This window comes from Eretmochelys imbricata, chromosome 14, assembly GCF_965152235.1.
Source record: "Eretmochelys imbricata isolate rEreImb1 chromosome 14, rEreImb1.hap1, whole genome shotgun sequence".
Taxonomy (NCBI): domain Eukaryota; kingdom Metazoa; phylum Chordata; order Testudines; family Cheloniidae; genus Eretmochelys; species Eretmochelys imbricata.
The window spans coordinates 10273419-10300939 of record NC_135585.1 but is presented as its reverse complement, the minus strand read 5'-3'; the positions used below and the strand labels follow the sequence as shown (position 1 = coordinate 10300939).

The 27521-nt window shown below is 44.0% G+C and overlaps 1 protein-coding gene across 1 annotated transcript in view; it reads left to right on the top strand.

The window, feature by feature from the left end:
- ANKFN1 (ankyrin repeat and fibronectin type III domain containing 1) overlaps nt 1–24182 on the top strand; it is a 99259-nt gene extending 75077 nt beyond the window's left edge. Inside the window, exons 13-18 of the mRNA XM_077834091.1 lie at nt 800–966; nt 3261–3411; nt 6647–6815; nt 11518–11684; nt 17537–17756; nt 23383–24182. Coding sequence (XP_077690217.1) covers nt 800–966; nt 3261–3411; nt 6647–6815; nt 11518–11684; nt 17537–17756; nt 23383–24182 — 1674 coding nt within the window. The remainder of the gene's footprint in view (nt 1–799; nt 967–3260; nt 3412–6646; nt 6816–11517; nt 11685–17536; nt 17757–23382) is intronic.
- Nucleotides 24183–27521: the final 3339 nt, after the last annotated feature.

Here is a 27521-nt window from a genome sequence, read left to right as displayed (position 1 = left end):
ATCAGGCGGGTATTTTGTTCATGAAGTGCTCATGAAAATGAAGATCTAATTGCACTAGTTAGAGCCAAGCATAGCACTGGCAAATAATGTGATGGTTCCAAGGGTGAAGGCAGAGGGCCAGGTGGCTTAATCCTTACTCATTGCAGAGGGACACATTACTCAGGATGGCCGTCAACTTCATTTATTAAGGTAGTCTTTGGGGAATGCTATACATAGCCCGTTTAATGTCTGCTAGCTACAGCAAAGAGAACATCGGTGCCAGTCCTTTCCAGGCTCTTTTTGATGGTAAAGTTCATTGTGTTGAAAATGTAGTGATTCATTTGACAATACATTTTACTTTGGTACTATACTTGACAACCTGGTGCACACAGAAAACTCCTCATTGATGTTAGTAACTGTAGAAGGAATTCACTGGCGACTTACACTGTGCATAAAAGAGCCCGGAGCACAGATCAGAGAGGAGAATTTTGCTTTAGGACTGCAACATGCTTCTTATTTTTGGATAGTTATTGTTTTACAGCTGACTCCTACAAGGTGCTGAGCACTCTGAGCACCTGATCCACCAAAACATTTAAGCACCTGCTTAACTTTAAGCACGAGTAGCCTCAGTGCATCAAGCTTAACATTCCTAACTGCAAGAGGATTGTGGCTGTGCCGAGAGTTAAGCATGTGCTTACATGTTTTTCTGGGTTCAGGACACTCTTAAAGCAAAAGACCTGCTATAAAAGCATTAGCAGATCTCTCTTCTTATCTGGGGGAAAATGGGCATTTATATGTAGGAATGTTTCTGTTCGAACAGGAAACACTTTTCTACCACAAAAGAAGCCAGCAGCGCCTCCCTCCTGGCTTGTATCTGGGTTACCTGAAACTCTGCAGCTCTGTAGATCAAATCAAAGTCCTTGTACTGCAAAAGCTGCCCAACATTCTGTGTCATGTTAAAATCCGAGACAACAGCAATGTTTCCAAGTAAGTGATTTTTTTTTTAAATACTCATTAGTTTAAGACAGTTGATCAAACTTGGAAACTCAAGTGCCAAGTGTGTGAAAATATGTTCGGTTTATGTGGCACCAAATATGAAATCTACCATATAAATAGAAAGAAAAGGAGGACTTGTGGCACCTTAGAGACTAACCAATTTATTTGAGCATAAGCTTTCGTGAGCTACAGCTCACTTCATCGGATGCATTCAGTGGAAAAACTCCTTTTCTTTTTGCGGATACAGACTAACACGGCTGCTACTCTGAAACCTACTATATAAATAGAAACAGAAGATGCAGATAACTAATAATTAATGCTGATAGTCACAACAGTACTGTCAATAATTGCATCACATTGAATAAAGAGGAGTAAAGTGAACTCAGAGGTTTGCAACCTACAAAACATTGAGCACTCTGGCCCTGAGATAACAAGAAATTTAGGCACTGAGGCATTGAAGTCAGGAGGACTGCACACCCACGTAAAGATAAGCATGTGCTTAAGTGCTTTGCTGGTTCAGGACCAGAGCACTCACCACCTTGCAGAGCCCTTGGAATATAATATTTATTTAGTTTATGAATTCTACTGTATGCCCCTTATCGACCATCTATCACGTTACTTGTTAACATTTAGAGCTAAATTCTACTCGCAGTCATAATCCCACTGAATCTATTGTTGGTTGAGCAGGTATAATTGTCAACTAAGTTTGGCACAAGCTGCGTATCATAGAGCTCCATATTGACCTCAAATGTGCACATGCTTACGTCCATCTATCTGGTATACAGAGGGCCTGATCCAAAGCCCGAACTGGTTGAAAATCCCACCAGTTTCACTGGGATATGGCTCAGGCCCAAAGACCCCAATCCTGGGGCTCTGCCTGGGTCCTCCAACATGACTCTGATGGTAGGATCTGGACCGAAAGGCCTGATCCAATGGGAGTCTCCTCATTGACCTTCAGTGGGGGAATGATCAGGGCCTAAGAGGGTGTTAAGTCAGTTTAAAATATACTCTGATCTGTGATACCTTGTTTGTAACTCCCTCCTGCCCCTAAACGATAAAATAGATGATGATTGAAAAAACACATTTGTTCAAATGCTGTCAGCTCTGGATGTGCTCTCTGTTGGGTCAACACATTCTTCCTGGTTCTGTCTCCACAGTCCTCACCCCTGGGGCAGTGCACCAGTGCATTTTCTTTCTTCCTCTGTTTGTTTTGTTTGTTTGTTAGCCCACATGGTTCCATCAACCAGCCAAGAACTTGGCAAGATTCAAATATGGGCTGGACATTAATATGGATAACAAGACCATCCAGCATTGTAATAGTTAATACTAACAACAGTTTTACATTACATTACATCCTTCCCTTGGTAAACAGGGCAGAAACTAGTATCCTCTATTCCCCTCTGTCATTTGCTATTGCTTCCATCTGCTCTGTGGTGTGGAGCTTGACTATTCTGCCTAATTCTAAGGGTTCTTCTTAAAGCATCTCTTGGGCATCCTCGTTTCCTCACACCAGATGGTTTGCACTTGACAGCTTCATGTGGGAGATGGTGTTGGCATCCAGGGTACATGTACCATATATATCCAGTGCTTCTTTCTGATTCTTGTGAAGATGAGCTGCTGGTTGGTGTTTTCTTGGATCTCTTAATAACAGTTTTGGAAGGGATGCAAAACCTCATGTCTCAGGGTTTAAAACAATCTCTACTATTAGGAATTAGGTTCAGACCTTCATATGGGGCAGATTGCCCCATGCCTGCCTATTGTGGGGTTTCTTGCACCTTCTCCTGAAGCATCCAATGCTGGACGCTGTTAGAGATAGGATACTGGACTAGATGGACTATGGGTTTGATCCAGTAGTGCCATTCCTATGCTCATCTGCTCTAGAGCTGAATCCAGTTCATTGGCTGCATTCAGTATAGGAGATGTCTGCAGCTGATCAGACATTGAACTCGCCAGTAAAAGCAGCTGTAGACCAACGTATGTTTTAAAGGACATGGAATGGAGTTCTTCTCCAAGAAAAAATCTTGCTGAAATATTTCAAAGGCAGTCGATTTTCAGATGTTAGCAAGGAATGGGTCAGTTTGATGTACACGTGCTAGAAAAATTAAACAGAAAACTTTTTTAGGTTGGTTTTTTTTAATCACAAACAAGCAGGACTGCATCATTTTAGAACATTTGACTATTTTAGGATTAAACCCTCAACAGATCCCAAATGCACATACTGTAAATTCTTCCTTGTGCACTGAACTTTTGTTATATTTCTAATTTTAACTCGACTCAACATACAGAAATGAGTGGGAATGGCTCCAAATGCTTTCTGGCTTGGAATCGGTGGAAAGTGTGGATCATGCTTCAGACTGCCCTACTCAGTTGTTCTTCTGTGAGCTCCAGATGGCAGTGAAAGCTCTCCTCAAACAGATCAATCTACCTCTGCGACAGGTATTGTGCTTTGTGACATTGATCACCTTTATTTTTTTTTCAATTGATTCTTGGGAACATGAATGAAATCTAAAAACTGTATATAGTTCTACTAGTGATTACATGTTAGAGTTGCAAAAGCAAAGCAATCAGAAAGAGTTTATTTAACTAGGGTTATTTTAAGTGTATTGGGAATATCATCTGGTAAAAATCACCTTTAGGATAGCATGCTTTCCTGGAGTATATGAATATATGGGACTAAAACACTCAATCAACAGGGCCAGTTTTTCAGTAGTCTTCCTCATTTGCATTTGCAGGCACATGCCTTTGTCTTTGTGCAACTGCATGCATGAGCAGACAGGCACTTTTGCACACACATCAAGCAGTAAGGTGTCCCTTTATCCTACTTGCAAGGGCAAATATGTATTTGCCTATGGCCATGGAGAATTTGCAAATTCCTGTGGCTGCACCTGCAGCTATTGTAAGCACTTATAAGAAGGCCAGCTGAAAGTTTGGCCCAACATGTACTATTGAGTTTAAATTCTTTTACATCCAATGGAAATTTGGTGCTTCTGAAAATGTAGCTCCAGTCTTCCAGACTCACTGCCCTGGAGACTGAAATCCTCCACCCACTGAATAGGGATAATATAGGCAGGAGCAGTGCAAGCTTCCCTAAACAGTGGATGAAATCCTGGCTCCACTGAAGTGAATGGCAAAACTCCCATTGACTTCCCTGGGGCCAGGATTTCACACAGTGTGTCAACTGAGATATCGCCCGTTGAGGTGAGAGCATAGGTGAGCCTCCATAGCCCATTCAATCCTTGGCCTCTGCTGATGCTGCCATTAAAAATGCCCATTAGGGCCAGCCGTAGTAGTGGAGACCTGTCTAGTTGGAACTGAACTAAGTCCCAACACAAATGTATTTCACATCGGCCATTAAGCAAGCCTATAGTGTGTTTATAATTTATTTTTCACTCACACAACGCTGCATGAAGTAGGAACTTACTGTGGTTATACAACAAAAGACACTTATCCAATTGTAAGCCACTGGTAAGTGGTCGCTACCAGTCCACCTCTGTGCCCAAGCCATGGGAGATACGGGTCTGTTACAGCCCCTGCAAGGGACTCTGGATCTTTAACTTAGGCTATAGCTGCTCGTTCTTTTAGGTCCCCGATTCAGTCCCTGGTGAGTTGGCCAAAATAGCAGCAGATGCCCAGTCACTATGGACCAGATTGCCTACCATTTACTTACACTTGTGTGCAGTTGCTCACACAAGTATTCGCCCTCACTTTAGTGAGGCTACTTGTATAGCAATATACAATGCATGGTGAGTGAGGGTATCAGAATCTGGCTGTATGGCAAACTGAAGAATAAAGCAAATCTGAACAGGTAAAGAAGTTGCTGGAGAAAGGATAGAAAAGATTAAGAGAGAAGCCAAGATGTGGCTGTGATGGAAGAAAAAAATTAAAAACCGTGAGCCTAATTCTTATGTGCAGGAAGGTCACTTTACCTGCTCTGGCAATGTAAAAGAGGCCTTACAGTGGAACTATATTATTGGTATAAAGAAAAGGAGTACTTGTGGCACCTTAGAGACTAACCAATTTATTTGAGCATAAGCTTTCATGAGCTACAGCTCACTTCATCGGATGCATACTGTGGAAAATACAGTGAGGAGATTTATATACACACAGTTAAGTGTGTATGATAACACCCATTTTTTCATGTTCTGTGTGTATATAAATCTCCTCACTGTATTTTCCACTGAATGCATCCGATGAAGTGAGCTGTAGCTCACGAAAGCTTATGCTCAAATAAATTGGTTAGTCTCTAAGGTGCCACAAGTCCTCCTTTTCTTTTTGCGAATACAGACTAACATGGCTGTTACTCTGAAACCTGTCATTATTGGTATACTCGCTTTAAAGGCTGTTTACACTTCAGAGAGGTGTAAAGTGGCCTTAGTGTAAATGGAAATCTAGTCCAACTTTTCAATGAAACTTTTTTATTAATACTGAAGGGCTGGGTTTAGGCCCCACACAGACCCTGTGCCAATGCAAAATCCAAATAAGACCTAAGTATATCCAAAATTAAGACTTTCTCATAAACTTTAAGGTCAGAAGGGACCATCATGATCAACTAGTCTCACCTCCTACACATTGCAAGCCACAGAACCTCACCTACCCACTCCTGTAATAGACCCTAACCTCTGGCTGAGTTACTGAAGGCCTCAAATCATAGTTTAAAGCCTTCAAGTTACAGCGAATTCACCATTTACACTAGTTTAAACCTGCAAGTGACCCGTGCCTCATGCTGCAGATTTGCGGCCACTTCCTCCCATTTCAGAATCCTATACGGGGCTCCATGCTACCGGGTCCCCAGGCAGACTTGGAGTGCTCATGCCAAATTATTCACTTTTTAAAAAACTAATGGAGTTCTACTGAAGTCAGTGGGGACTGGGCAGAGTGTAAATCAGAATTCAATTTGTTCCTTAGGCCCCAGTTCAACTACGCACTTCAGCACATGCTGAGCTCCATCTCCAATCAATGAAGCACTTAAACACATCCTTACAGCATGTGTTTAAATGCTTGGCTGAATCAGGTCCTTAATTGTGGATTAAGGAATTTAATTTTGGATTCAACAACGGTATATAAGTGTTGTTATTTATTATTTGTATTGTAGTAGCACCTAGGAGACCCAATCATGGCCCAGGATTCCCTTGTAGCCTGCACCATACAAATACAGAACACAAAGACAGTGTTTTCCACGGCAGCTACACAACAGCCTTCATCCAACTACTATTTGTGCCGGTTTCCCTTCATGCAGCACTTGCTAAATCTTTTCAGTCCTGTGTTGGGGGAAGGGGGGTTCGCATATTTCTCTTAACCAGACCTAAATTGAATCTTAAAGGCTTTTAATTGAATCCATTTTCATGTTTTCACATAATTATGCAATCATAATCTTGAAAAGCATAGGGCATGTGATCATTTTCTGCCTAATAAGAAACATAAATGTTGTTTTCAGGGGGGTTGTTTGTGTGGGTTTTTTTTTTTAATGTGGAACATTACAGCTTTAAAGCCTGATTTTATGTAGCGAAATTAACCCGAGTTTAAGTCCCCCTAATATTTATGTTTTATAAAAATTCCAAGCTTGATGTTGTGCACGTTTGCTTTAATGTTTTATACCATTTGGGGTGTTGTTTATATAAGTGCCATGTTGTAACTCTCTCCCACTTCTTTCCCCGCGCGTGTCCCTCTGCAGGCTAAGCACTTCCGTCTGTATACACAGGAGGTGTTGGAACTGGGTCACAATGTCTCCTTTCTTCTCCTGCTCCCCGCCTCAGACGATGTCTGCACTGCCCCAGGACAGAATAATCCTTACACCCCACATTCAGGATTTCTTAACCTCCCTCTTCAGATGTTTGAACTCGGTATAGTAGCTTGCTTCACCTAGAAATATTAACCTAGACTCCTTATAATAAAATCACAAAGTTGTATCTGTTTTCCCCCTTGTCCCAGTGGAGAGTCAATAAATCACATGATGGCTTTGGCAACAACACTACCTATAACTGTGTACAAGTTATAGAAGGAGCATAGCGGCTGGAGTATATACTATAGCCATCATTATTGAAATGCAAAGCATAGAGCAAAAGCCCACAGTTATCAAGCATAAGCCCTAGTCTATTATGGAGGAGGAGGATGCGGGGGTGGGGGGTTATACTGCTCATAAGATGCCAAGCCTGATATTCTGAGAGCAGCCACAAAAATGTCTTTATTCTGAAGTGAGGTTGGCATCATCGTGGAGAAGAAGTAGGTCAATGGACAGATCTTGCAGTTTTATAGTGCAGAATTATTGCAGCTTTTGCTATAGAGGATCCTACTCAGGGCCTGAGACCCCGGCGCTTTAAGGATGTTCACACATCAGGCCCATCTCTTTGCTTTTCATCCTGAAATACCAAAGGGCCCAGTGCTAGTACAGGGATGCAGCAAAATCCCCATGGTGAGGTGAGGAAGAATCCTGCATCACAGCCACTTCGACCTCCCTGTCCCACTGCAGTGCATGCTGGGGTGGCATTCCATAGAGCGGGATCTCCTGGCTGACTGATGGCGAAGGAAAAGATGCTCCTGACACCCCTTTCTCTCACTTCCCTCCATGGAACGGAGGGGAGCAGCCCAGAGGATCTCACAGTAGGTTTCAGAGAGGGGATAAGAGAGGCAGCTACTGAGCCTGACGTATTTGCTGGAGGAGAGACACGGGGGAAAACCCAGCCCCACACTCCTGGCCTCTTTCTGTTTCCTCCTTCTCCCCTTCCGCTCAGTCACCTTGGAGGGGAAGGCAAGAGAGGGGCAGCAATGGGCAGTCCCTGAACCCCAGCAAAAGCTGTCACCCCAAGATAGGGAAGGGCAGGAAAGTGCATTCGTGGTGGGGGTAGAAGGGCTGCAGTAATTGTGTGTCTCTCAGGCTGCATTCACTGATCAAGGGGGGGCTACATCCGTTGTGTGTGCAAGGGGAGAGGGGAGCTCGTATTAATTGGGAAGGGGGGGCTGCATTAGGAATTGCGTATGGGCAGGTGGGGAGGTAGCATGAACTGAGTGTGATAGGGAAGAAGGAACTGGATAGCAGGAGGCTATGGGAGGTTAGGAAAAGGGAATCCCTGCCCGGGTGTCTCCTGGGACACCAGATACAGGAAGAGCTATGCCTGAAGAATGGTCTGTTTTGGGGGTAACTGGACAGAGACCTCCCCTTCCTCCATAGTCCTTCCTCAACCTGGTATCCCATAAGAAACCCAGGCAGGGACTCTCTCTCCAAACCTCCCAGGAGCCAGGATAAGAACACTGGTTCCAAACGTTGGAACACCTGAATGTTGTTGCATGTTTGGACCAGAAACAGAGACCCACTTTTAAATATAAAATTGTTTTGAAGGATGTTTTCGCCCTGGGCAAGTCAAGTAAACCAGATTTCACTCTGTAACAGGCCTCCTTCCCCTCACTGAACCTCTACCAGGCCACAAAGCTGATTTAGTGGTGAAAATTTATACATCAAAAAACATGAATGTTGCTTAGGGTGCAACACACAACAAAGCACACATGTTCTGCATTTTGGTCATTGTCCCATGTCTCAGTGGTTTGGGCCACACATTGGCAAGCTTGAAAGTAGAGATTTATGAACACGCTGTTAGCTCAAGATAGAATATAGTCATGAAACAAATAGCCCAGTTTCAATTTCTCTGTTTTCATTCAAATATATAGTGGATGTGAATAGGGTCGCGCTTTTGAGTCTAGTCCTGCACAGACGAGGGTCTTGTAACAACGCAGCAGAAGGCAAGGAATGTGCGAATGCAGCCGATTGAAATATAAGGAAGCAGGATGTACTGAGATTACACTTTATGCTTCTTGTGATTCAGAAATAGAGAAATCAAGCATTCAAGTCACAGGTGTGTTATCCTCTGTCACTCAGTTGAATCCCCAATTAAATCTATTTTGGGTTCTTATCCCAGCACCTCACAATCTTTAATATATTTATCCTCACCAGGCAAGAAATTTTATCCCCATTTTGCAGATGGAAACCGAGGCCAAGATAGGTTAATTACCTTGTCTGGGGTCACACAGGCAGTCTCCCCAGTGCTAGGCTAGGGCTCTAACCCCTGGACCATTCTTCCTCGTGGATTCATTTCTGCCCTTGCTAAAGCTGAGTCAATTCAGATGCAGAGCGGCCAGCTCACCGCTGTTTTGACTAGGGTGGAGCTGTGTTCTTTCCCAGGAGGATGTACAGCTGTGTTATTTCCAAGGCAGTATTCTAAAATTCCATTGGAGACAGTGTGGTGGTAAAATAATAGATCAGACAGGTAAGGAGAGGGTAACTCAGGATCTACAGTCAGGCTCTGGGTACAGACCATGTTGCCCATGCGAGAGGGGAGAAATTAACTCGATTTGCTTAAGTGCATTCACATTGGCTGAAATTCCCTCCTGGGCAGAGGGCCTGTGCACCACTGAAACCTCACTGTGTGATGCATAGGTCCTAGGCAGGAATGAGTCTTGCCTCTTGTGCACTCCACAGATTAGTCATAGACCAGGGTGAGGCAGTGTAGCTGCGACAGCTTGCTGCATGCAGTAGAGAAATGGTGATCACTCCTACGGCGTTCTGGGCCCACTCCTCGCTGCCCAGCGAGGCTCCGGTGATAAGAATGTGTAATATAGTGGAGGGAACAACACTGAAGGCTAAATTTTACTCTTTAAATAAAAAAGTAACCAATCCTATGGCCGAAAGCCGATGATACGTTCTCTCTGATTTATTACATACGTCTCCCCAACATTCTATCAAATGGCTGTGTTTCACATCGAAAATATTAGAAGCTTCCATTCCCCATTAGCTGGTGGCTACCAAATATATAATTGCAAAACCACAAAAGACTATGTTGAAGTAACATTTGTTAAAGTAACATTAAAGGCTCTGCCTTAAAACCACAAAGGCTAGGAACTTCAGCACTGAAGCTGAAACCACGGCTGTAATTCACTCAAGAGTGCAGCACATATGGCATATATGCTGTAAGACCACACACTGTTCAGACTAGATCTTGGCAATATCTAGAGACAATGAGGGGAGAAAGCAGAGCAAAGAATTCTGTCTTTGACTCTCCATTTTCTGGGGTTCTTGGGTTCAGATTAGACCTCTATTATTCTACAAACAAAGTTGTTGTAGCTTGATTTCCTATATTTGTTCTGTCATGTGGCGTGCAAAAGAGAGAAAAATATATTTCTCTATTTTTGATTGGAACACAGGCACAACTACCCCATCTCTAAGTCCCCTGCCAAATGGTTAACAAACCATTCCATAACAAGACAAAAAGTACCTCACTACCATACCAAGATATGTACTATACGACTGAGGTTAGTAAAATACAAAGGAAACTTGAAGTCCTCTGATAAGTTGTAGGGACAGTACCAGGTCCCCAGGAAGCAAGAGGTTGTATTCTGGGTTTCCTTCTTTCTCCCTATGCCTGAATTTTCAGGGGATGGACTGTGAGGAAAGACCCCGAAAAGCATAATTGTTCTGCCCAAATTGGGGCATTTTCTGAAATACAGGGTATGTTACTGCAATGATCAACACTTTAATTATTGCCCTCAGGTTAGCCTTGCTTGAGTGAGAGCAGGCCTGCTCAAGCTGCTGTGTCCACGCTGGTTCTCCTGTATGGCACTAGGACTTGTGGGGACATATCCCATGGTTCTTTGCACTGCAGTAAGCTCTCCGAATTCTCTCTCAGTAAACTGTGGGTGAATTTGTCTGTCCTTTTTGGGCAGAAGAGTAGAATTGTGGGAAGGACTAAAGTTAAAGTCATCAGCCTCATCAAGGCCACGTACAGAGACATGAAGTTCTCTGCAAGGGTGAATAACTGTCAGTGAGCGGGATGTGGGCGGTCATGTCCAATGGTTAGAGCAGGAGTCAGGTGTCATAGGCCAGGTGCCAGAGCCAAAGACAGAAATCAGAGCTGCGGGTCAAGGCTGAGTTGCCTGGAGTGAGGCAAGGCAGGAGCTGTCGCAGCTGTGGGCAAATGCTTTGAGCAGCCACCTAACTGTTGCTGCTGCTAGGCCTCATAGCAGGTTTGCTGACTCTTCCAACCCATCAGGTGGTGTCGCCAAATTCATTAGGTTGCCCAGCGTCTGGCTGTGCTGCAGGCCCTGGTTTCTGATTATTGAGCTGTTCTTTGTGGACACTTGTGTAAAATAGGGCTGCATTTTATCTCCACTGTTGTTTGGCATAGCCGTAGGCTGGATAATGAAGCGTGTTAGCCAAACAGACAATGGTATAGCCTGGGTACATGGCAAATGCCTGGAAGACCTAGACTTTCCTGATGATATCACGCTATTAAGTGACACCTCTGGAAAGCTACAAAGGTAGACAACCTGGCAAAAACAGCAGGCCAGGCAGGGTTCAAAATCAGTTTCACCAGAACAAACATCCTTGAAACCCAGACATCAAGTGAGAGGAGAATCAGGTCTTTATTATTTATTTCTGGTTCAACGTGTTCCATCAGGAATTTCAATAACTGTCTAATTAAAATTTGTGTTCAAGAAGGTAAGGATTTCAGGAGCGGAATGTAATACTAATTATTTTTTTCTCTGTCATTTTCACAGTTCATTTTTGCTGTTACAAGGAGAAATTTATTAGTCTGTATTGCCACCTTTCTGCTGTCATAGAGCTGGACTCTCTGAAAACCCAGCAGTCCCTAAGGGAAGCAATTTCAGACAGGGAAGTTGCTGCTGCCAAACAAAGACACCAGCAAGTTTTAGACTATATACAGGTAACAGTCTGTGTCTGAGTAGACCAAAGAGATTTTTAAGGTCTATAATTTGGAATCTAAAAGTAGAATTATTTGTAGACATCGTAAAAAGACTAGTGGTGTCAACATTTTATTTTTTATGAAATTCCAAACCCAGAGCACAATTTCTCCAATGGTTGTTTTTATAAAAGAGATTTTTGTAATGGATAAAATCAAATGACAATTACACTAGAATGTTGTAAAGAAATGTCTCAGTTTTGGTTATAGAACTGACTCCCTCCGTGTGAGGGAAGCCAATGCCAAGCACAGGGCATTAGTCTGGCTCATAGCTTCTCTCTTATACAGGACATACATTTTTTTCTCATTGGCAGGTTGCAAAGAAAAAAAATGAAAGTTGTTTCAAGGGCACATGCTATAGGAATAGATCATTGTCAATAAAAATGATCTGAAGACAATGTGATCCAGTGACAACACAAAGAACCAGGCAGAGGCGGGTTATCTGTGTGCTAGGGGGCCTTTACACCAGGGTGACTCTTGCAAACTATTTTGGTAACTAATACTCCCTGGTTGAAACTTATGACTCTTCCACAAAGCATTTATGGATGCAGTCCATCTACAGGACAGGACACAAATCAGCTGTACAGCCCTTACTCTCCTGCAACTCAAGCCTTCTCCAGTTGGAATATGGGCCGACACAACTATTCACCCCCTCTGTAGAGATTGGTGGCCACTTAAAACTACATAATTATGGACCAGCTGACCATGACTGTGCTGATCTTTGTCGTGCAGTCAAATCCACCTTTGCAGTAGCCTCTTTGGAGCTGCCTTGGAGCTTAGTGTTACTTCACACATGGTGGCATATCTCACTGTGCTCCCACTTTAAAACTGCTTTCTCCCCAAGTCCCTCCACACTCTCACACTCAGCAGAGCCAAATTGGTCCTAGTGCATGAAACCTTCTCGGGTTGCTGGGGGAATGTATGTATTTTGCATGAAGGGTGAAATTCACCCAGGAAACCCAGCAGGTCTCAAGCATTAGGACCAATTTGGCTCTTCTGAGCATGGGAGTGGGAAGGGATCTGTGTGCGGCAGGGGGAGAAGCAGTTGTCAAGTGGCAGCGAAGTGGGACATGCCACCCCATGTGCAGTAAAACTAAGTTCCAAAGCATCTCCAAAGAGGCCACTGTGTGTGTATAAAATTGCAGGGAGAGCTGTAGATGCAGCAACTGTCCCTGCTGCTCTAGGGTGTCTCAGTTCACATATATATTCTGAAGAAAACTTAGGAGAGTACTTTAAACCCCCATGTTTTGTACTGAATTATTGTGAAAACGTATTAGCCTTGTCAGTTTTCCTCTCAAATGAAAACCAGCTGTATTCCACCTATTGGCGAAAATATCTCAGCCCACCACATACTGCAATCTTCAGTGGCAACCACAAAACCACAAGAGCATTTGTGTGATCCCAGATCTAAGACAGTGTTGAAGTTACTACACAAACCAAACATTGTAAAGAGCAAAGGAGTCTATATAAATGCGCTCTGAAAAGGAGTCAGAAGGCAGCCAAAAAGAAAAAGAAAAAATAGCAGATAAGGTACTTGGAGTCTAAACCAGCATGGTAGTAAGAAAAGAAATGTGTAGGCATATTCTCCAGCAATTAAGCTGAAATTGCAATTAAGTTATAATTTATATACTGTAATGCTTCAAATACTCTTAAACTGTATAAGAAGCCTAGCTCATTAAATGTGACTGGCCAGGTATCCCAGGAGACACCTTATAATGGTATTGGGGAGAAAACTGATTGGCTTTACATTTTAGTAAAAATATTATCTCTCCTGCATGCAGCTAGGGGATGAGTTATGGAATGGAAATCTAGATTTCTCTAAGCCAAATGGGCGAGGCGAATGCTAGCTGATTGGCCAATCACATCGACCTCTTGGAGTTACACTGAGACCTTGAAATGAGATGGAATTATGTTGTCAAGTCCCTTTATTTCTCTACAGTTTGCAGTAAAATAGGTGAAAAGCTCCACTTCTGAAGACGCTCTGAAGCACTTCTCATTACCCTGGGGGTGAACATCCCAGTCCCATTGAAGTCAGTCGCAAAACAATCATTGACTTCAGCGGAGCCAGAATATGCCCTTGATTCTTATTGTATGTACTGCTTGCTGCTTCTCTGCAACTTGGGAAACAATCCTGATTTGGTGTAAGAGAATGGGCCTGGCACAAAGGGCTCAGAGTAGAATTCTGGGGTGCCATAAAAAGTGATGCAAGTGACATAATGGGCCTAATTCTCCATTGCCCGGTGCCTTGTGCAGCCACTTGCACCAATGCCAAGCATCGGCAAAATCCTCTGTGCCCTCACTTTGTGTTGGTGGAGATGATGGCAGAAGGGGCAGGGCAATGGAGAATCATGCCAGATGGGTGCAATTTGCACTGCTATGGCACTGAGTGTGCCACTTACACAACAACGGGGCAGAATTGGAGGTTAAGCAAGAAGGGCAACCAAAAGAGAGGATGCGTTGAATTGAAAGCCCTATGCAATCTTCATTTGCAGCCTCCTATTAATTGATTCCCCCACTGAAGCCCCATTCCACACTCCCGGCACGGAAGGTACCACTCTCTTATGCACACTCACCGACTCCCAATTCAGCACAAGTTATATTATTTTATCACTCACACCCTTTCACTGACCAACTCTCCCATTGCTCTTGCCATCACTGCAGAAAGTTAGCTACTTTGGCTTCAAGGCATCTCCATTTAAGCAGCTTTAATGCTATCCCTTAGGACTCAGTCATGCTTTATGTGAAGCAGCCTGCACTGGAAGAGATGTGGCAGCCCACAGGAAGCTCTGGAAAGGGACCTGCATCACAGGGAGCTTGCACCCACGGCTACATCCCTTCAAATGGCTGCAGCAGCATCCATTCCGTTGTCAAAGCACTTACATCGATTAAAAATAACCACTCAGTTTCACTATCAAAAGACATTCTTCACTTTAACAGGTGCCCGTTTTCCTCTCTGTGCAGACACTTAAAGTCACATCCTGCTATCGATTTATCCACACACCTCCCATTGCCTCAAGAGGAGTTCAGGGCATGGAACTCTGGCACAGATCCCATTAGTATTAATGAAATGGATGCGAACTAGAAAGGCTTCCAGGGAGAAGGTGGGGGCTTTCGGGCTATTGATCCAGTGCAGATGCTTTCCCTCTATGCGTAATGAACCAGTGTGCTAGAGGTTTTGAGAGGGGCATTTTCTTTTATTGAAACCAAACTAAAAAAATAAATAAAATCTAACATCTGACCAGTGGCCATGATGAAATATGTTAGTGGATTCTGTCCAGTTCTCAGCCTACAGCTGTGGCCTTCGTTAACATTGTCACCACAATAATTAGCCCCTTGTCACCTAACTCAACTGATGGGTAAGGAAACTGAATTGCACCTCAACTAGCCCTACAGGTGATCCCTTCAGGCCAGTTTTGAGGCCCTTTGGCCCAGTTGATAGAGAAGGTCAAACGGCTATCGTATGTGTTGTGCCTGTTTGGTAAACAGATGAAGGAGGCCTTCATTCTCCAGCCTGTCACGTTTCACGTGCACTAAATTCTCACCAAGAGTTTATGAAACCGCAGGCTTGATTTTAATTTTCACCAGCAGAACTCCATTGATTTCTGTAGAGTTCTCCCCCATCCCCGATATTACACTGGGGCAGCTTAGCGCTGAAGCAGATCCACTCTTGTTAAAGGAGGGATCTAACTTACAAACCTGTCACTTCACTCTGTTTGCCAGCTCTGATGAGGAACATTACTGATCACAGACCTGAGTCAATGAGCTCTTTCCTTTGACTTCCGTGGGCTTTGGATTCCGCCCTCTGTGCTTTAAAAGTTCTACAGGGAGCAAAAAAAATTCCCATGTGAGCACAGGATCTCCAGGGATTTTTGGTGAAATGTCACAACTTTTTGTAATCATCATGTGAGTTAAAAGGCCAAATTTAACCTTTGAAGGCACCCAGGGAGTTCCCATTGACTTGAGTAGGAGCTGAAAAGCCAACATCCTGCCCTACTCTTCAGTTTTCTTCTGAACATCCACTGTGATTCTTACAGGTAGAGCCCTGCAAATCTGCGGATATCTGCTTTATATCTGTGGAAATCCACATCTGCAGATGCGGTTGCATTGTTTACCATCTTTGCGGATCGGGGATCAGATGCGGATCCAAATTTTTGTATCCACGCAGGGCTCTAACAGTGAGATAAGGTGCTTGTGTGGGTATGGATGCAGATGTGGATACATATAAAAGGTAGAGTGCAGCTCGTGAGTCAGATACAAGTTAATTATCGTGGATCAGAGACGGATCCAAATTTTTGTATCTGTGCATCTGTAGGCTCTACCTACAGGAAACTGCCAGTTGCTAATGGCTAGACAGATGGCCATCGGGATTTATTATTGTTATTAATATTTATAATTTATTTATATCTTTAAAAAAAATCCATCCAGTTACGCAGGTGGCTAGTCTACACCATCATGTTGTTCTTTAAAAATCTGTTCTCCTGGTTCCCTTCCCCCTAACCCTGCAGAGTATTTGTCACACCTGCTTGTTGATGTTCCTCAGGGAGCAATCATGTCTCCATATATATATATATATATATATATATATATATATATATACAGTGCCTAGCACAATGGAGCCATGGTCTGGATGGATTAGGGACTCTGGGCATAAATGTAATATCAATAAAGATAACAGCAGAGGCCAGATTCTGTGCTGGCTTGAATACTGTGGAGCCCCATTGGAGTTCTTGAGAATGGGGAAAGCCAGAGGGAATTTGGCTTTCCATGTTAAGGGCAAGCTTAGAGAGATAAGGTGGGTAAGGTAATACCTTTTATTGGGAATCGCCAAGACCTGAAGCAGAGCTCTGGGTAGCTTGAAAGCTTGTCTCTCTCCCCAACAGAAATTGGTCCAATAAAAAGTATTACCTCCCCACTTTGTCTCTCTAATATCCTGGGACCGACACAGCTACAACACTGAAAAGAAGGCAGGATTGTCACTTGCCCAATGTGCCAACTTGTTCCCCTGCAAGAGCTACCCACATTGCAGGTCACAGCGTAGGTGGAGATCCCCATGAAGCCACTACTCCCCTGCGATACAGACGGGTGGAGATTGTGCAGAGCCTTGACTCCGCCCTCCCCCAATATATATTGATTTAGGGGAAGGGGTGAGAGAGAGAGAGACTGTCTGTAGGTTGGTGGTTAGGACACTGGCCTCGGATGTAGGAGACTCATGTTAAAGTCCCTGCTCTATCTGATTCAGAAGGATCTGGAATGAACAAGTCTGCTCTGAATCAGGCTCAGCAGGGACTTAAGTTGGGTCTCATACATCTCAGTCTGTGCCGTAGCCACCAGGCCACGCTCACACATGCCTGCTTCCCAGATCAAAAAGCTCAGGTTTTGATCCAAAGATGGACATTTTGACACAATTCTTGTTTTCCTAAAAATGTTCCAGAGTCTTGTTTTCATTCCAATGCAAAACCAAACCAAACTTTCAAAACCTTGAGAGTTGCCATGAAACAGAATTGTCATCCTCGAGGCAGCCTAAGCATGGGCCTGAACCTGAACATGAACCCAAACCCCTCAAAGCTGGTCTGGATTTGAATTCCCTTGCTTGGGCCCATCTCTCTATGCTCTGTCAATGGTGCTATGTAGATTTATACCCTGGTTCTATACATCTTTTTGTAAAAATTAAATGAAAAAATAAAAATATGTAAAAAGAACTGGCAATTTCTGTATATTTTTTAAAGAAAACCAAAATCAATACCTTCAGCACTGAGTGATTAAAAATTTTCACTGTTTTTGTTTGTTCTCTTTTTTTTTTTTCCTTTCTTCCAAAGCAAATCGACGAGATCTGGCGTGAAATGAGATGGATCACAGAGGCACTGCAGTATGCCAGGTACAAACAGCCGGTGGCTGGCTTGCTCATAACAAAGCTTGTGGACCTGTCAGAAGAGCAGAATCAGAAGAAAATAAATTCAACATCCTCCCATCTAGATTGTCTTCCATCACCACCACCCTCACCAGAGGCCAGGAGCCAGAGGAGAAAAGCCCTGAGTGGTAAGAGAGGGATTTTTTTTCCCCTGGGTGAAACTGAGTAGAAAATCAAGACGTCCCCTTGATCTCCTATTTGCATCGGGAGCTAGTCTGTGGTATTTTTTCCATGCCTGTTGAGGTATTTTAACAATTATTCCGTTTTATTTTTTTATTTTTAGTGTTATTATTTATTATTTAAGCTGACAGGCTGGGTAGGATAATCATAGATTGGGGGAAAGAGGTATCAAATTACAGTGCCTTCCAATACCTACTTTCAGTGTTTTTTTCTTGAATGTTCACTCTCAGTATAATCTCAGAATTATAGAAATTGCAGATGGAAAAACCATCTATTAGCTCAGTCTCCCCAGTCACCGCAGTATCATTCCCTGCAGTTCTCCCTTCCCCTCACCATCAATGGTACCCAGTCTTCTCCTTCTTCCTGCCCACCTCAGTCTCTTTTTTCACACCACCCCCCTTCCCTCCCCACACATGGAATGCCTTCCCCAGACTGGCAGCCTAGACATCACCTTCTCTGCATTCAAGTCCTTGGCTTCGGGCCTGACCCAATGCCCAGTGAAGTAAGCAGAAGGACTCCCTTTGGCTTCAGGGCGCAATGAATCACTGTCACTCCCATTTTCTGCAGTCCCCACAAGAAGTGAACCAGACAATACAAAACAATAAATACATGCGTGCATATCCCTCAGCCCACACCACTTCCCGCAGCCCCCATTGGCCTGGAACGGCGAACCACAGCCAGTGGGAACTGCGATCGGCCGAACCTGCAGACGCTGCAGGTAAACAAACCATCCAGGCCCGCCAGAGGATTTCCCTGATGGGCTGCATGCCAAAGGTTGCCAATCTCTGGCCTATAGCCTACCAATGTTCTGTTCCCTTGGTTCTGTTCTTGTAACCAAATTATTTGGTGTCACAGTTATGGGCCTGCTTGCACCTTTGGCCCCTTTCCAGTCTCCATCAGTGCTCCACCCCACACCTGTCTCCTTGGGTGTTAAGCCTCATGCCCTTACCTGTCTTGGGGTGGAATTCACAACTCTCCCACTCTTCTACTGGGATCTGGGTACAACACCCTGTCTATGACAACTGTTTATTATCATGCAAAACCCACTGGATACCTGCATTTCTTCACTTCAGGAGTCCATGACCAGTGAAATAGCAACCAACAGCCTTCTTAAAACAAGTATGTTTATTAGTAAATGGAACAAAGCATTAGAGAAAATGGTTTCAAAACAACAAACAGAGAAAACACAAATTTAGTCTCATCTAACGCTGTACTTCATTACAAGATAAATTAAGCTAGCATGCTTCTTGAGTTACAAGAATAAAACAGACCCAACTCATAAGACCCAACTCTTAGTGCGTCAGACCAATGGTCCATCTAGCTCAGTATCCTGCCTTCCAGCAGTGGCCAATGCCAGGTGCTTCAGAGGGAATGAACAGAATAGGCAATCACCGAGTGATCCATCCCCTGTCGCCCACTCCCAACTTCTGGTGAACAGAGGCTAGGGACACTCAGAGCATGGTATTACATCCCTGTTCATCCTGGCTAATAGCCATCGGTGGACCTATCCTCCATGAACTTATCTAGTTCTCACATCCTGTTAACAACATGGGCCCTGGCAAAGAGTTCCTGGCAAAGAGTTGACTGTGTGTTGTGTGAAGAAGTACTTCCTTTATTTGTTTTAAACCTGCTGCCTATTAATTTCATTGGGTGACCCTAGTTCTTGTGTTGTGTGAAGGAGCAAATAACATTTCCTTATTCACTTTCTCCACACCAGTCAATCTTTTATAGACCTCTATCTTATCCCCCCTTTATCATCTCTTTTCCAAGATGAAAAGTCCTAGTCTTTTTAATCTCTCCTCATTCGGAAGCTGTTCCATACCCCTAATCATTTTAGTTGCACTTCTTTGTATCTTTTTTAGTTCCAATATATCTTTTTTGAGATGGATCATCCAGATCTGCATGCAGTATTCAAGATGGAGGTGTACCATGGATTTATAGAGCAGCATTATGATATTTTCTGTCTTGTTATCTAACCCTTTCCTTATGGTTCCTAACATTCTTTTAGCCTTTTTGACTGCTGCTGCACATTGAGGGGATGTTTTCAGAGAACTATCCACAATGACCCCAAGATCTCTTCCTTGAGTGTTAACAGCCAATTTAGACTCCATCATTTTGTATGTATAGTTGGGATTATGTTTTCCAACATGCATTACTTTGCATTTATCAATATTGAATTTAATCTGCCATTTTGTTACCAAGTCACCCTTTTCTGAGATTCCTTTGTCTCTCTTCACAGTCTGCTTCGGACTTAACTACCTTGAGTAATTTTGTTTTGTCTTCAAATTTTGCCACCTCTATTTACCCCTTTTTCCAGATCATTTATAAATATGTTGAACAATACTGGTCCCAGTAGAGACCCCTGGAGGACACCACTATTTATCTCTATCCATTCTGAAAACTAACCATTTATTCCTACCCTTTGTTTCCTACCTTTTAACCAGATACTGATCCACGAGAGGACTTCCCTCTTATCTCATGACTGCTTACTTCGCCTAAGAGCCTTTGGTGAGGGACCTTGTCAAAAGTCCAAGTACACTAACTCACCTTCTTTTAGCAAGTCCGATAGCTCTTGGGACCCAGCTTGGTCTTCCCTTGCCTTCCAGCGAGTATATCTCCCTTAGAGCTGTGTGGAAAGCTAATGTTTTGTTTGGCTGGCAGTTCTGAAAAATGAAAATCAAACAATTGTTTCGGGTCAACCCAAAATAAAAACTTTTCAAAAATTTTGGCTCACCAAAAAGTTTGTTTAAAAGATTGTTTCAGGTCAAACAAAACATTTTATCTGACCCAAACTAAACTTTCTGTTTCAGTTTTGAGCATGTTTAAAAGGTAAGGGTGGTAAATAAAATTGAAGGAAATTTCAAAACAAAAAGTTGTTCTGACTGGAAAAATCATACAGAAAAATTTCACACTGCATTAGTCTCCCAGAATCTTCCCCTTCTTGGGAAATTCCCTTTTCTCAAAGCCCCATCTTCCCTGTGTCACCTGAGCCTAGTTTCTATATTTGATTGCTCAATTTTTTTGTTACAGGGCCTAACTGTGAAGCCTTCCTTTTGCCTCAGACTGGGTTTGCCCAGCCAGTCAGCCAGGCCATCTAGGAGAAAGCCCTTGCAATGGTTGCTCCATTGTATGGGTGGCATTTAGACCCATAAATGGCTTGCAGTCACTGGTGCATGATTGTCAGAGAGTGTGCTGAAAGTGTCTGCTCCTTTCCAACATACCAACCCTCCAGTTCAGGAATCCCATACGCAAAACACATCTCAGCGTACAGGTCGATACTAATCACTGAGCAGCCCCACATTCATAGCCATCGAGTTTAAGGCCAGAAAGGCTCACTAGATCACCTAGTCTGACCTCCTGTATATACCAGGCCACCCACACCACTGCATGCTAAATCCAACATACGCATTATATTCAGGCCATACTGCATTTGATGCTGTACTTGGGAGGTAGTGTAGCCTGTGGGGATGGCAGCATTGGCAGTTCTGGTTTCTGTTCTGCCACTTGCTATGTGATTGTGGACAAATCACTTTGTCTCTCTGCCTCAGTTTCCCCATCTGTAAAGTGAAGATATTAACCTGCAGTAGCTATCCCATAGGGCTTTTGTGAAGAGTAATTAATGTTTGTACAACGTATGCAACATATATGCAACAATATCAACGTGAAGTATTCCAGAATTAAATTCATCCTTCTGCACATGGCCAGCACAAGATCTGTGCATCTCTTAGGTCTGTTTTGAGGACATAAGTGGTGTGCTCTCCCTGGGCTGGTATGCATACGCATGAATTTCATCCATGATGATTAAGTCCTGTGAACTGCAAAATATGAAATATAAGTGGCTGAGGAATAGTGAGCCCAGGATGTCTCTTATCATGTCTGAGGATTTAGTGCTCCACAGAGGCATCAAAGAACATTTCAGAACATTGAGGTCAACTGTTCCATGTTCATCTCGGATCATATTTTCCTCCCATCCTTTGACAACTCTTTCTTTTTGCACTATTTCTTTCCTATGCTCATCTGGTTTTGTATTAACGAAGCAGCTGACTTTCTGAGCCATTGGGTCCAGTTTGGTTTAATTGTTGTTTTCAGATGGCTCGGTGTCCCAAGTGATCTGAGATGGACCCTTTAAGAATATAAAATTAAGCAAATTAGTAAAATGCTATACCCACTTCATTGGCTGCTATCGCTGCTCTGAATAGCTGGAAAATTAAATCGATGAAATAAATGGATTGCAGCAAAGAAAATTGGAGGCAAATTAAATGACAGTGCCTGTTTCATTAATAGAATAAGGACTTCGGGGGAAAAATAAATCACTGTTCTGCTGAGCTGTCATTAAGCAATGAGTTAATGACATGGTAGAAACAAAAGCTGCAGATGCTGCATGGAACAACTGCCACAGCCTTTTTGGTCATAATAATTTATTTTTACTTCTAAATGGCAGTTTCCTACTGTCAAGAAAACCAAATAAATCTGCTCCTATTTGAGTAAAAGCAAAAAAAAAAAAAAAGCCCAGAGAATTTGGGTGGAAACTGTGGCCTTTATAGAAGCATGTGTCCCTGACTTTGATTTAATCCATTATATATTAATGTTCTCCTTTGATTTCATGGTCTCTCTCTAGGCCAAATTCTCCTTTGAATAACATGGTGCAAATGCAGAATAATCCTCTTGGATTAGGTAGAGATACTTAGCATTAACACCATGTATCTAAGAGCATAATGTGTCCCCTAGGTGGGCCTGATTCATTATTGCCCTGCGCCTCGTATATGGTCATGTACACCAATGCAAGGTGGGTAGTGGGCATTATTTTATACCAACTCTGTGCTTGCTTTGTTCTGGTGTAACTGACGACCCCGATAGAGGGCAGCAGAGAATCGGACCCATGAGGTCACGTCCACCGCTATTTACGTTCCTGCAGAACTCGGCCCTAATGCTGCCATGACAAAAGAATGGCGATGACGTCGGTGCGGAAGCCAGTCTGAACTTTGATTAATAAATTCACATGTGGATTAAATTTGTCAGTTTGGGATCTGGATAAACATTCCTTCAAAAGGGCAGACTTTGCTCTTGCCGCTCTATATCTTTTCTCCATGCCTGTTAAAGACCGGTAAGGCCACATCCTGCTCTGGATTACACAGGTTTAAATCAATTCACTGCTTAACAGCGGATAGAATTTGGGTTACAGTTTCTCAAAATCCAAAATTTCAATCTCCATGAAATTCAGTTGGAAACTCAGAAAACAAGATTACTTTAAAATTTCATCTCAACCCCAGTTCTTCCCCTTTGCTCACCTCCCATCACTTCATTAGTCCTTTCTTCCCTTCCTGTTTCTTACTGTGACGTTATCTCCTGGCTAGCATGCCCATCAATCCACCACAACCATCTCCTCTTTGCAACTGTCACCTGGCCCCATGGAAAATTCCACAATGGAAATACACAGAGGTTGCCAGAAACGTGTCTGATATTCATTTTGCTCCCGAGTTAAGAAAATATGTTAAGTGTATTAAGCAGTTCTTTTAAGTGGGGCTGTGTGTCATGTTAGTGGTTATTCGGTTTTAATGAGTCTTCGATTTTCAGATTCCCAGCCCTGCTCGGACGAAGAGGGCTGCTCTGAAGTGTTTCTTCCAACCGACAGCGACTATGATTCCAGTGATGCATTGAGCCCCAGAGAACTGGATTTGGTTTATTCATCCTCACATGACATATCCCAACAGGCAGCGGGTGGCCTGGGCGGCAGTGCACCTGATGTCCTCCAGGCCCATGATATGAAGCCTCACCTGACTTTGAAAGAAGACCCGAAAGGGGGCAGTGACTTGGATGCCGAGGCCAAATACTGCACGGAGTACATGAACAGTCTGACCACGGGAGGGTTCACATCAAAAAGCCTGGACAAGACTTCCAGCTCCAGGCAGCCTTTGAGTTTCTTGGGGAAAAAAACAAAGCTAGGGAAACATCAGCACTATAACTACTTCAGCCGGCACCATCGCTGGCTGCGAGTGCACAGCGAGACGCAGCCCGCCTCTCTTTCCGAAGGCGTGTACACACAGCATCTCACACGAGCCACGGAATTATCACAGGAGCCTACCTCCAGCCACCAAATAAGGATTCCCGTCGATTGTCCTCGGAGCGCTTTCTTACCTCATGCTTCGAGCCTCCCAGAAGATGGGAAAGGCAAGTACCATGAATCAAGGCAGAATATCCGTAGGATATACGTAGAGCCCTACAAAACCACGTTATCAGGCGAAGAGGGCAAGCCCTGGGCCCTGAGTATGCAGTCCGTAGAACATGGAGATTTGCACGATACCACGGGACAGGAAATGGGTTTGGATGATCAATCGAATTCTCCCATCTCTGAAGTATGCAGTAGCACGCTTTAGGAGTTTGCACTGGGTCATTGCACTGCCTCGCACCGCCCCCAAAATGGCCTTGTGAGCATTCTGAATTTAGGACCATATTTTCAAAAAGACCTTTAAAATGCAGATCCTCAACGGGCGTCTCGTTCCACTTCCTTTACCAGCTGAGGATCTGGCCTTAAATGGGTATTCCCAAAAGCGCATGCCAAATCACTCGCATCTGCAATTTTGCAGGTGTAAATAATAAACATTTACCATCTAACTTAATGCTGCATGGTGGCAAATCAGATAGTTGGGCATTGAAATTTGCTTAATTACTCACACCAATGTCTGGGCATGCAGAATTTCAGGCACATATGATTTTGCCTGCAAAATTTGGGGGAAGCTGGTTAAAGTCACTTTAAAAATGTGGTCCTAAGCTTTTATTACTTTTTTTTTTTTTTGCTATAAATATTTCCACTTCCCAACATGCACTTTGTGTGGATTTGGCTGGAATACAAGTAAAGCACTGAGTGCTCTGGTGAATGAAAATGCCACAGCTTCTGGCCATTTCAGTGTGTCTATCACAAAAAATTAGTGCCAACTGTAAACACTGGCATAGCCCAGTACAATTGCTAGCATAGGAGGCTTTGTTTCAAAGGCTTAGATTTAAAAGAACATAAATACCAACTTATTCTGCAGCCCTAGATGAGAGAGAATCCTTCTAGATCAAGAGTAGAGGGTATTGGCGGGGTTTGCTGTAGCTGGCCTGACTAGTGAATGAATCATAGGTAGGCACAGGAGTTTCTCTAGCCCTCTGCATGGGGATGAAATTCATCCTGTTATAGGCAATCTCAGATTGCCATGGGAGGTGGATCTAAACCAGGGGTCTCAAACACACGGCCTGCGGGGTTATTTTCTGCAGCCTGCCAGCTCCCCGCGGCACCCCCACCTCCCCCCAGCATTTACCAAGAGCAGCTCTGGCCTGGTGCGCACCGGGGGCAGGGCAGACTCCCTGCCTGCCTGCCCTGCCCCCATGCCACTCTGGGAAGCAGCTGGGACCTGCGGGGGGGCACAGGGGTCTGTGTGTTGCCCTGGCTGCTCCTCCAGGTACCTCCCCCGAAGCTCCCATTGGCCGGGAACGGGAACTCCAGCCAATGGGAGCTTCTGGGGAGGTACATGGAGGAGCAGCCAGGGCAACACACAGACCCCTGTGCCCCCCCCAGGTCCCGGCCGCTTCCCAGAGCGGCGCAGGGGCAGGGCAGGTAGGCAGGGAGACTGCCCTGCCCCCGGAGCGCGCCGGGCTGGACCTGCCCCCCGAACTTCTCCTGCAGCCAAACCCCCTGTCCTGAGCCCCCTGCTGCACCCCACACCCCTCCTGCACCCCGACCCCCTGCCCTAAACCCCCTGCCGCACCCCTCCTGCACCCCCTGGGGGCAGGGAGGGGGCGGAGTTGGGGTGGGGATTTCAGGGAAGGGATTGGAATGGGGGTGGGGCTGGGGCAGCAGGGCGGGGGTCAGTGGTGTAGCCCTGGGGCCAACGTACTAGTTCTCATGTGGCCCTCGTGGTCATTTGAGTTTGAGACTCCTGATTTAAACCATAAAACTCAGATCCAGACCCTTTTCTTTTTTTCCAAATACCCCCTCCAAACTTCAGGGTTGTTTGGATCAGTGGTTTTAGATTTAGACCATTATGGTAATTCTGAGTTGGAACTAGATTAGGGAAAAATTGGGGGGCAGTTTGCATCAAAGATTTTGGTTCAGGCCTCATCTCTGATCACTATGTAAACATCAATATCATTAACAGGAGAAAAAAGATTGACTTGAAATGCCCCATTTCTTAAGGACATATCAAATCCACCATTGATATGTCACTTCCAGCTGAAATAAGGACCACAGTACTCTCACCCTCCAGAAGATGTCCTTGAAAACGAAATCCATATTAATCAGAGGTGTAACTCTTGGGTCATGTTACTACGTATATCTTTAAGACTTGGAGAAATTAATTAAAGGGGAGAGACACCTCCACCCCAGCTGTTGCACAAGCATTTGACTTCTATTTTTTCTTACACAGCTCTTGAAGTTTAATTTTATAGGCCATCTTCCTGTGGGTTAAATTCCCTCATTCCATGTATGCCCAGCCTTCTCCGTTTCAATGTTTTAAATTCCACATGGATAAGTTGTAAGGCCTCCAATAAAGAGACTTGAATTCAATATAAAGGTAAGGATTTGCCCCATGATCTGTGGGCCATATTAAAATACCATATTCCTATCCCCAGTGCTATTAAAATCCCCCTAATGCTTAGCACCCAATCCATAAATTCAAAAATTGAAGTTATTTGCCATTTTATACTCGGTTGGTGTGTGGAAGCCAAGAAAAGAGTCTTTGCTCTGATATAAGGGAGCTCAGTTTCTTTGAAGGGTTTAAATATGTAATTCCTCTTATTAGAAGTGGAAATTGTATATGTAACTCCTGATGCATCACACCGGAAACGTATTCAATCAGGCTCAATGAGGATGGGAAGACTCCCATTGAGTTCAATGACTTTGGATCAGACCCACATTGAAAATTCTAGTGGGGAGAAGGGGGTGAAGAATCCAGGTGCCAATCTTTAGTTGGAATTGTATGAATTGTAGGTTTTATCTCACATGGGAGGGGAAATCCTGATGCAACTAAAAAGTGTACCACAGAACCAAAAATTGGTGATGTCTACTGTCAGCAAAGTCAGTACCAGCTTGTTACGTTGACTCACGGTCACTGGTATAATGCCCCTATCAACACAGACCAGGACAATCTGGTGCTTTTGAATTGCAGGCAAAACATGCAACTGTGCAAAATATAGTGCCTGGCCCAATGGCCTCTCAGTGCTACTGCCACAGAAGGTGTTTCATAATAGTGAAATACTAGGCCCAAAGCTTTCTGCAGACTACGATGTGGTAAAAAGAGATGTTACATGGGCCTTGCTAGAGAACTGCTTTCCTAAATCGAAAACCACCTCACCTTGCTCTGGCTCTCCAAGGATATGGCAACCTTAGGACTGGAGGTACCAAGGTCCACATCAGAAAGAACAGGCCACACCCTGCTAGTCAGACATAGATGGAAAACTGCCCACCCCCTTTTTTTTTGTCTACCCCTGCTGTTTGATTTTCCAGAAGCAGCCCTTCCTCTAATAAAATTCCCAGGGCCAACTTCTCTGCTGGTGTGAAAGGGTTAACTTTAATGGAGCCTGGCCTATTTACACCAGCAAAGAATTTTGCCTGAAGATTGCAATCCAGCTCACGATTCAGCCCCCATCTTCATTCCAATGTTGCTATAGGTAACACTGTTTAAATAACATTAATCAATGCACAGTTCCTTTATCCCATTACCTCCACGCCGAGGTTC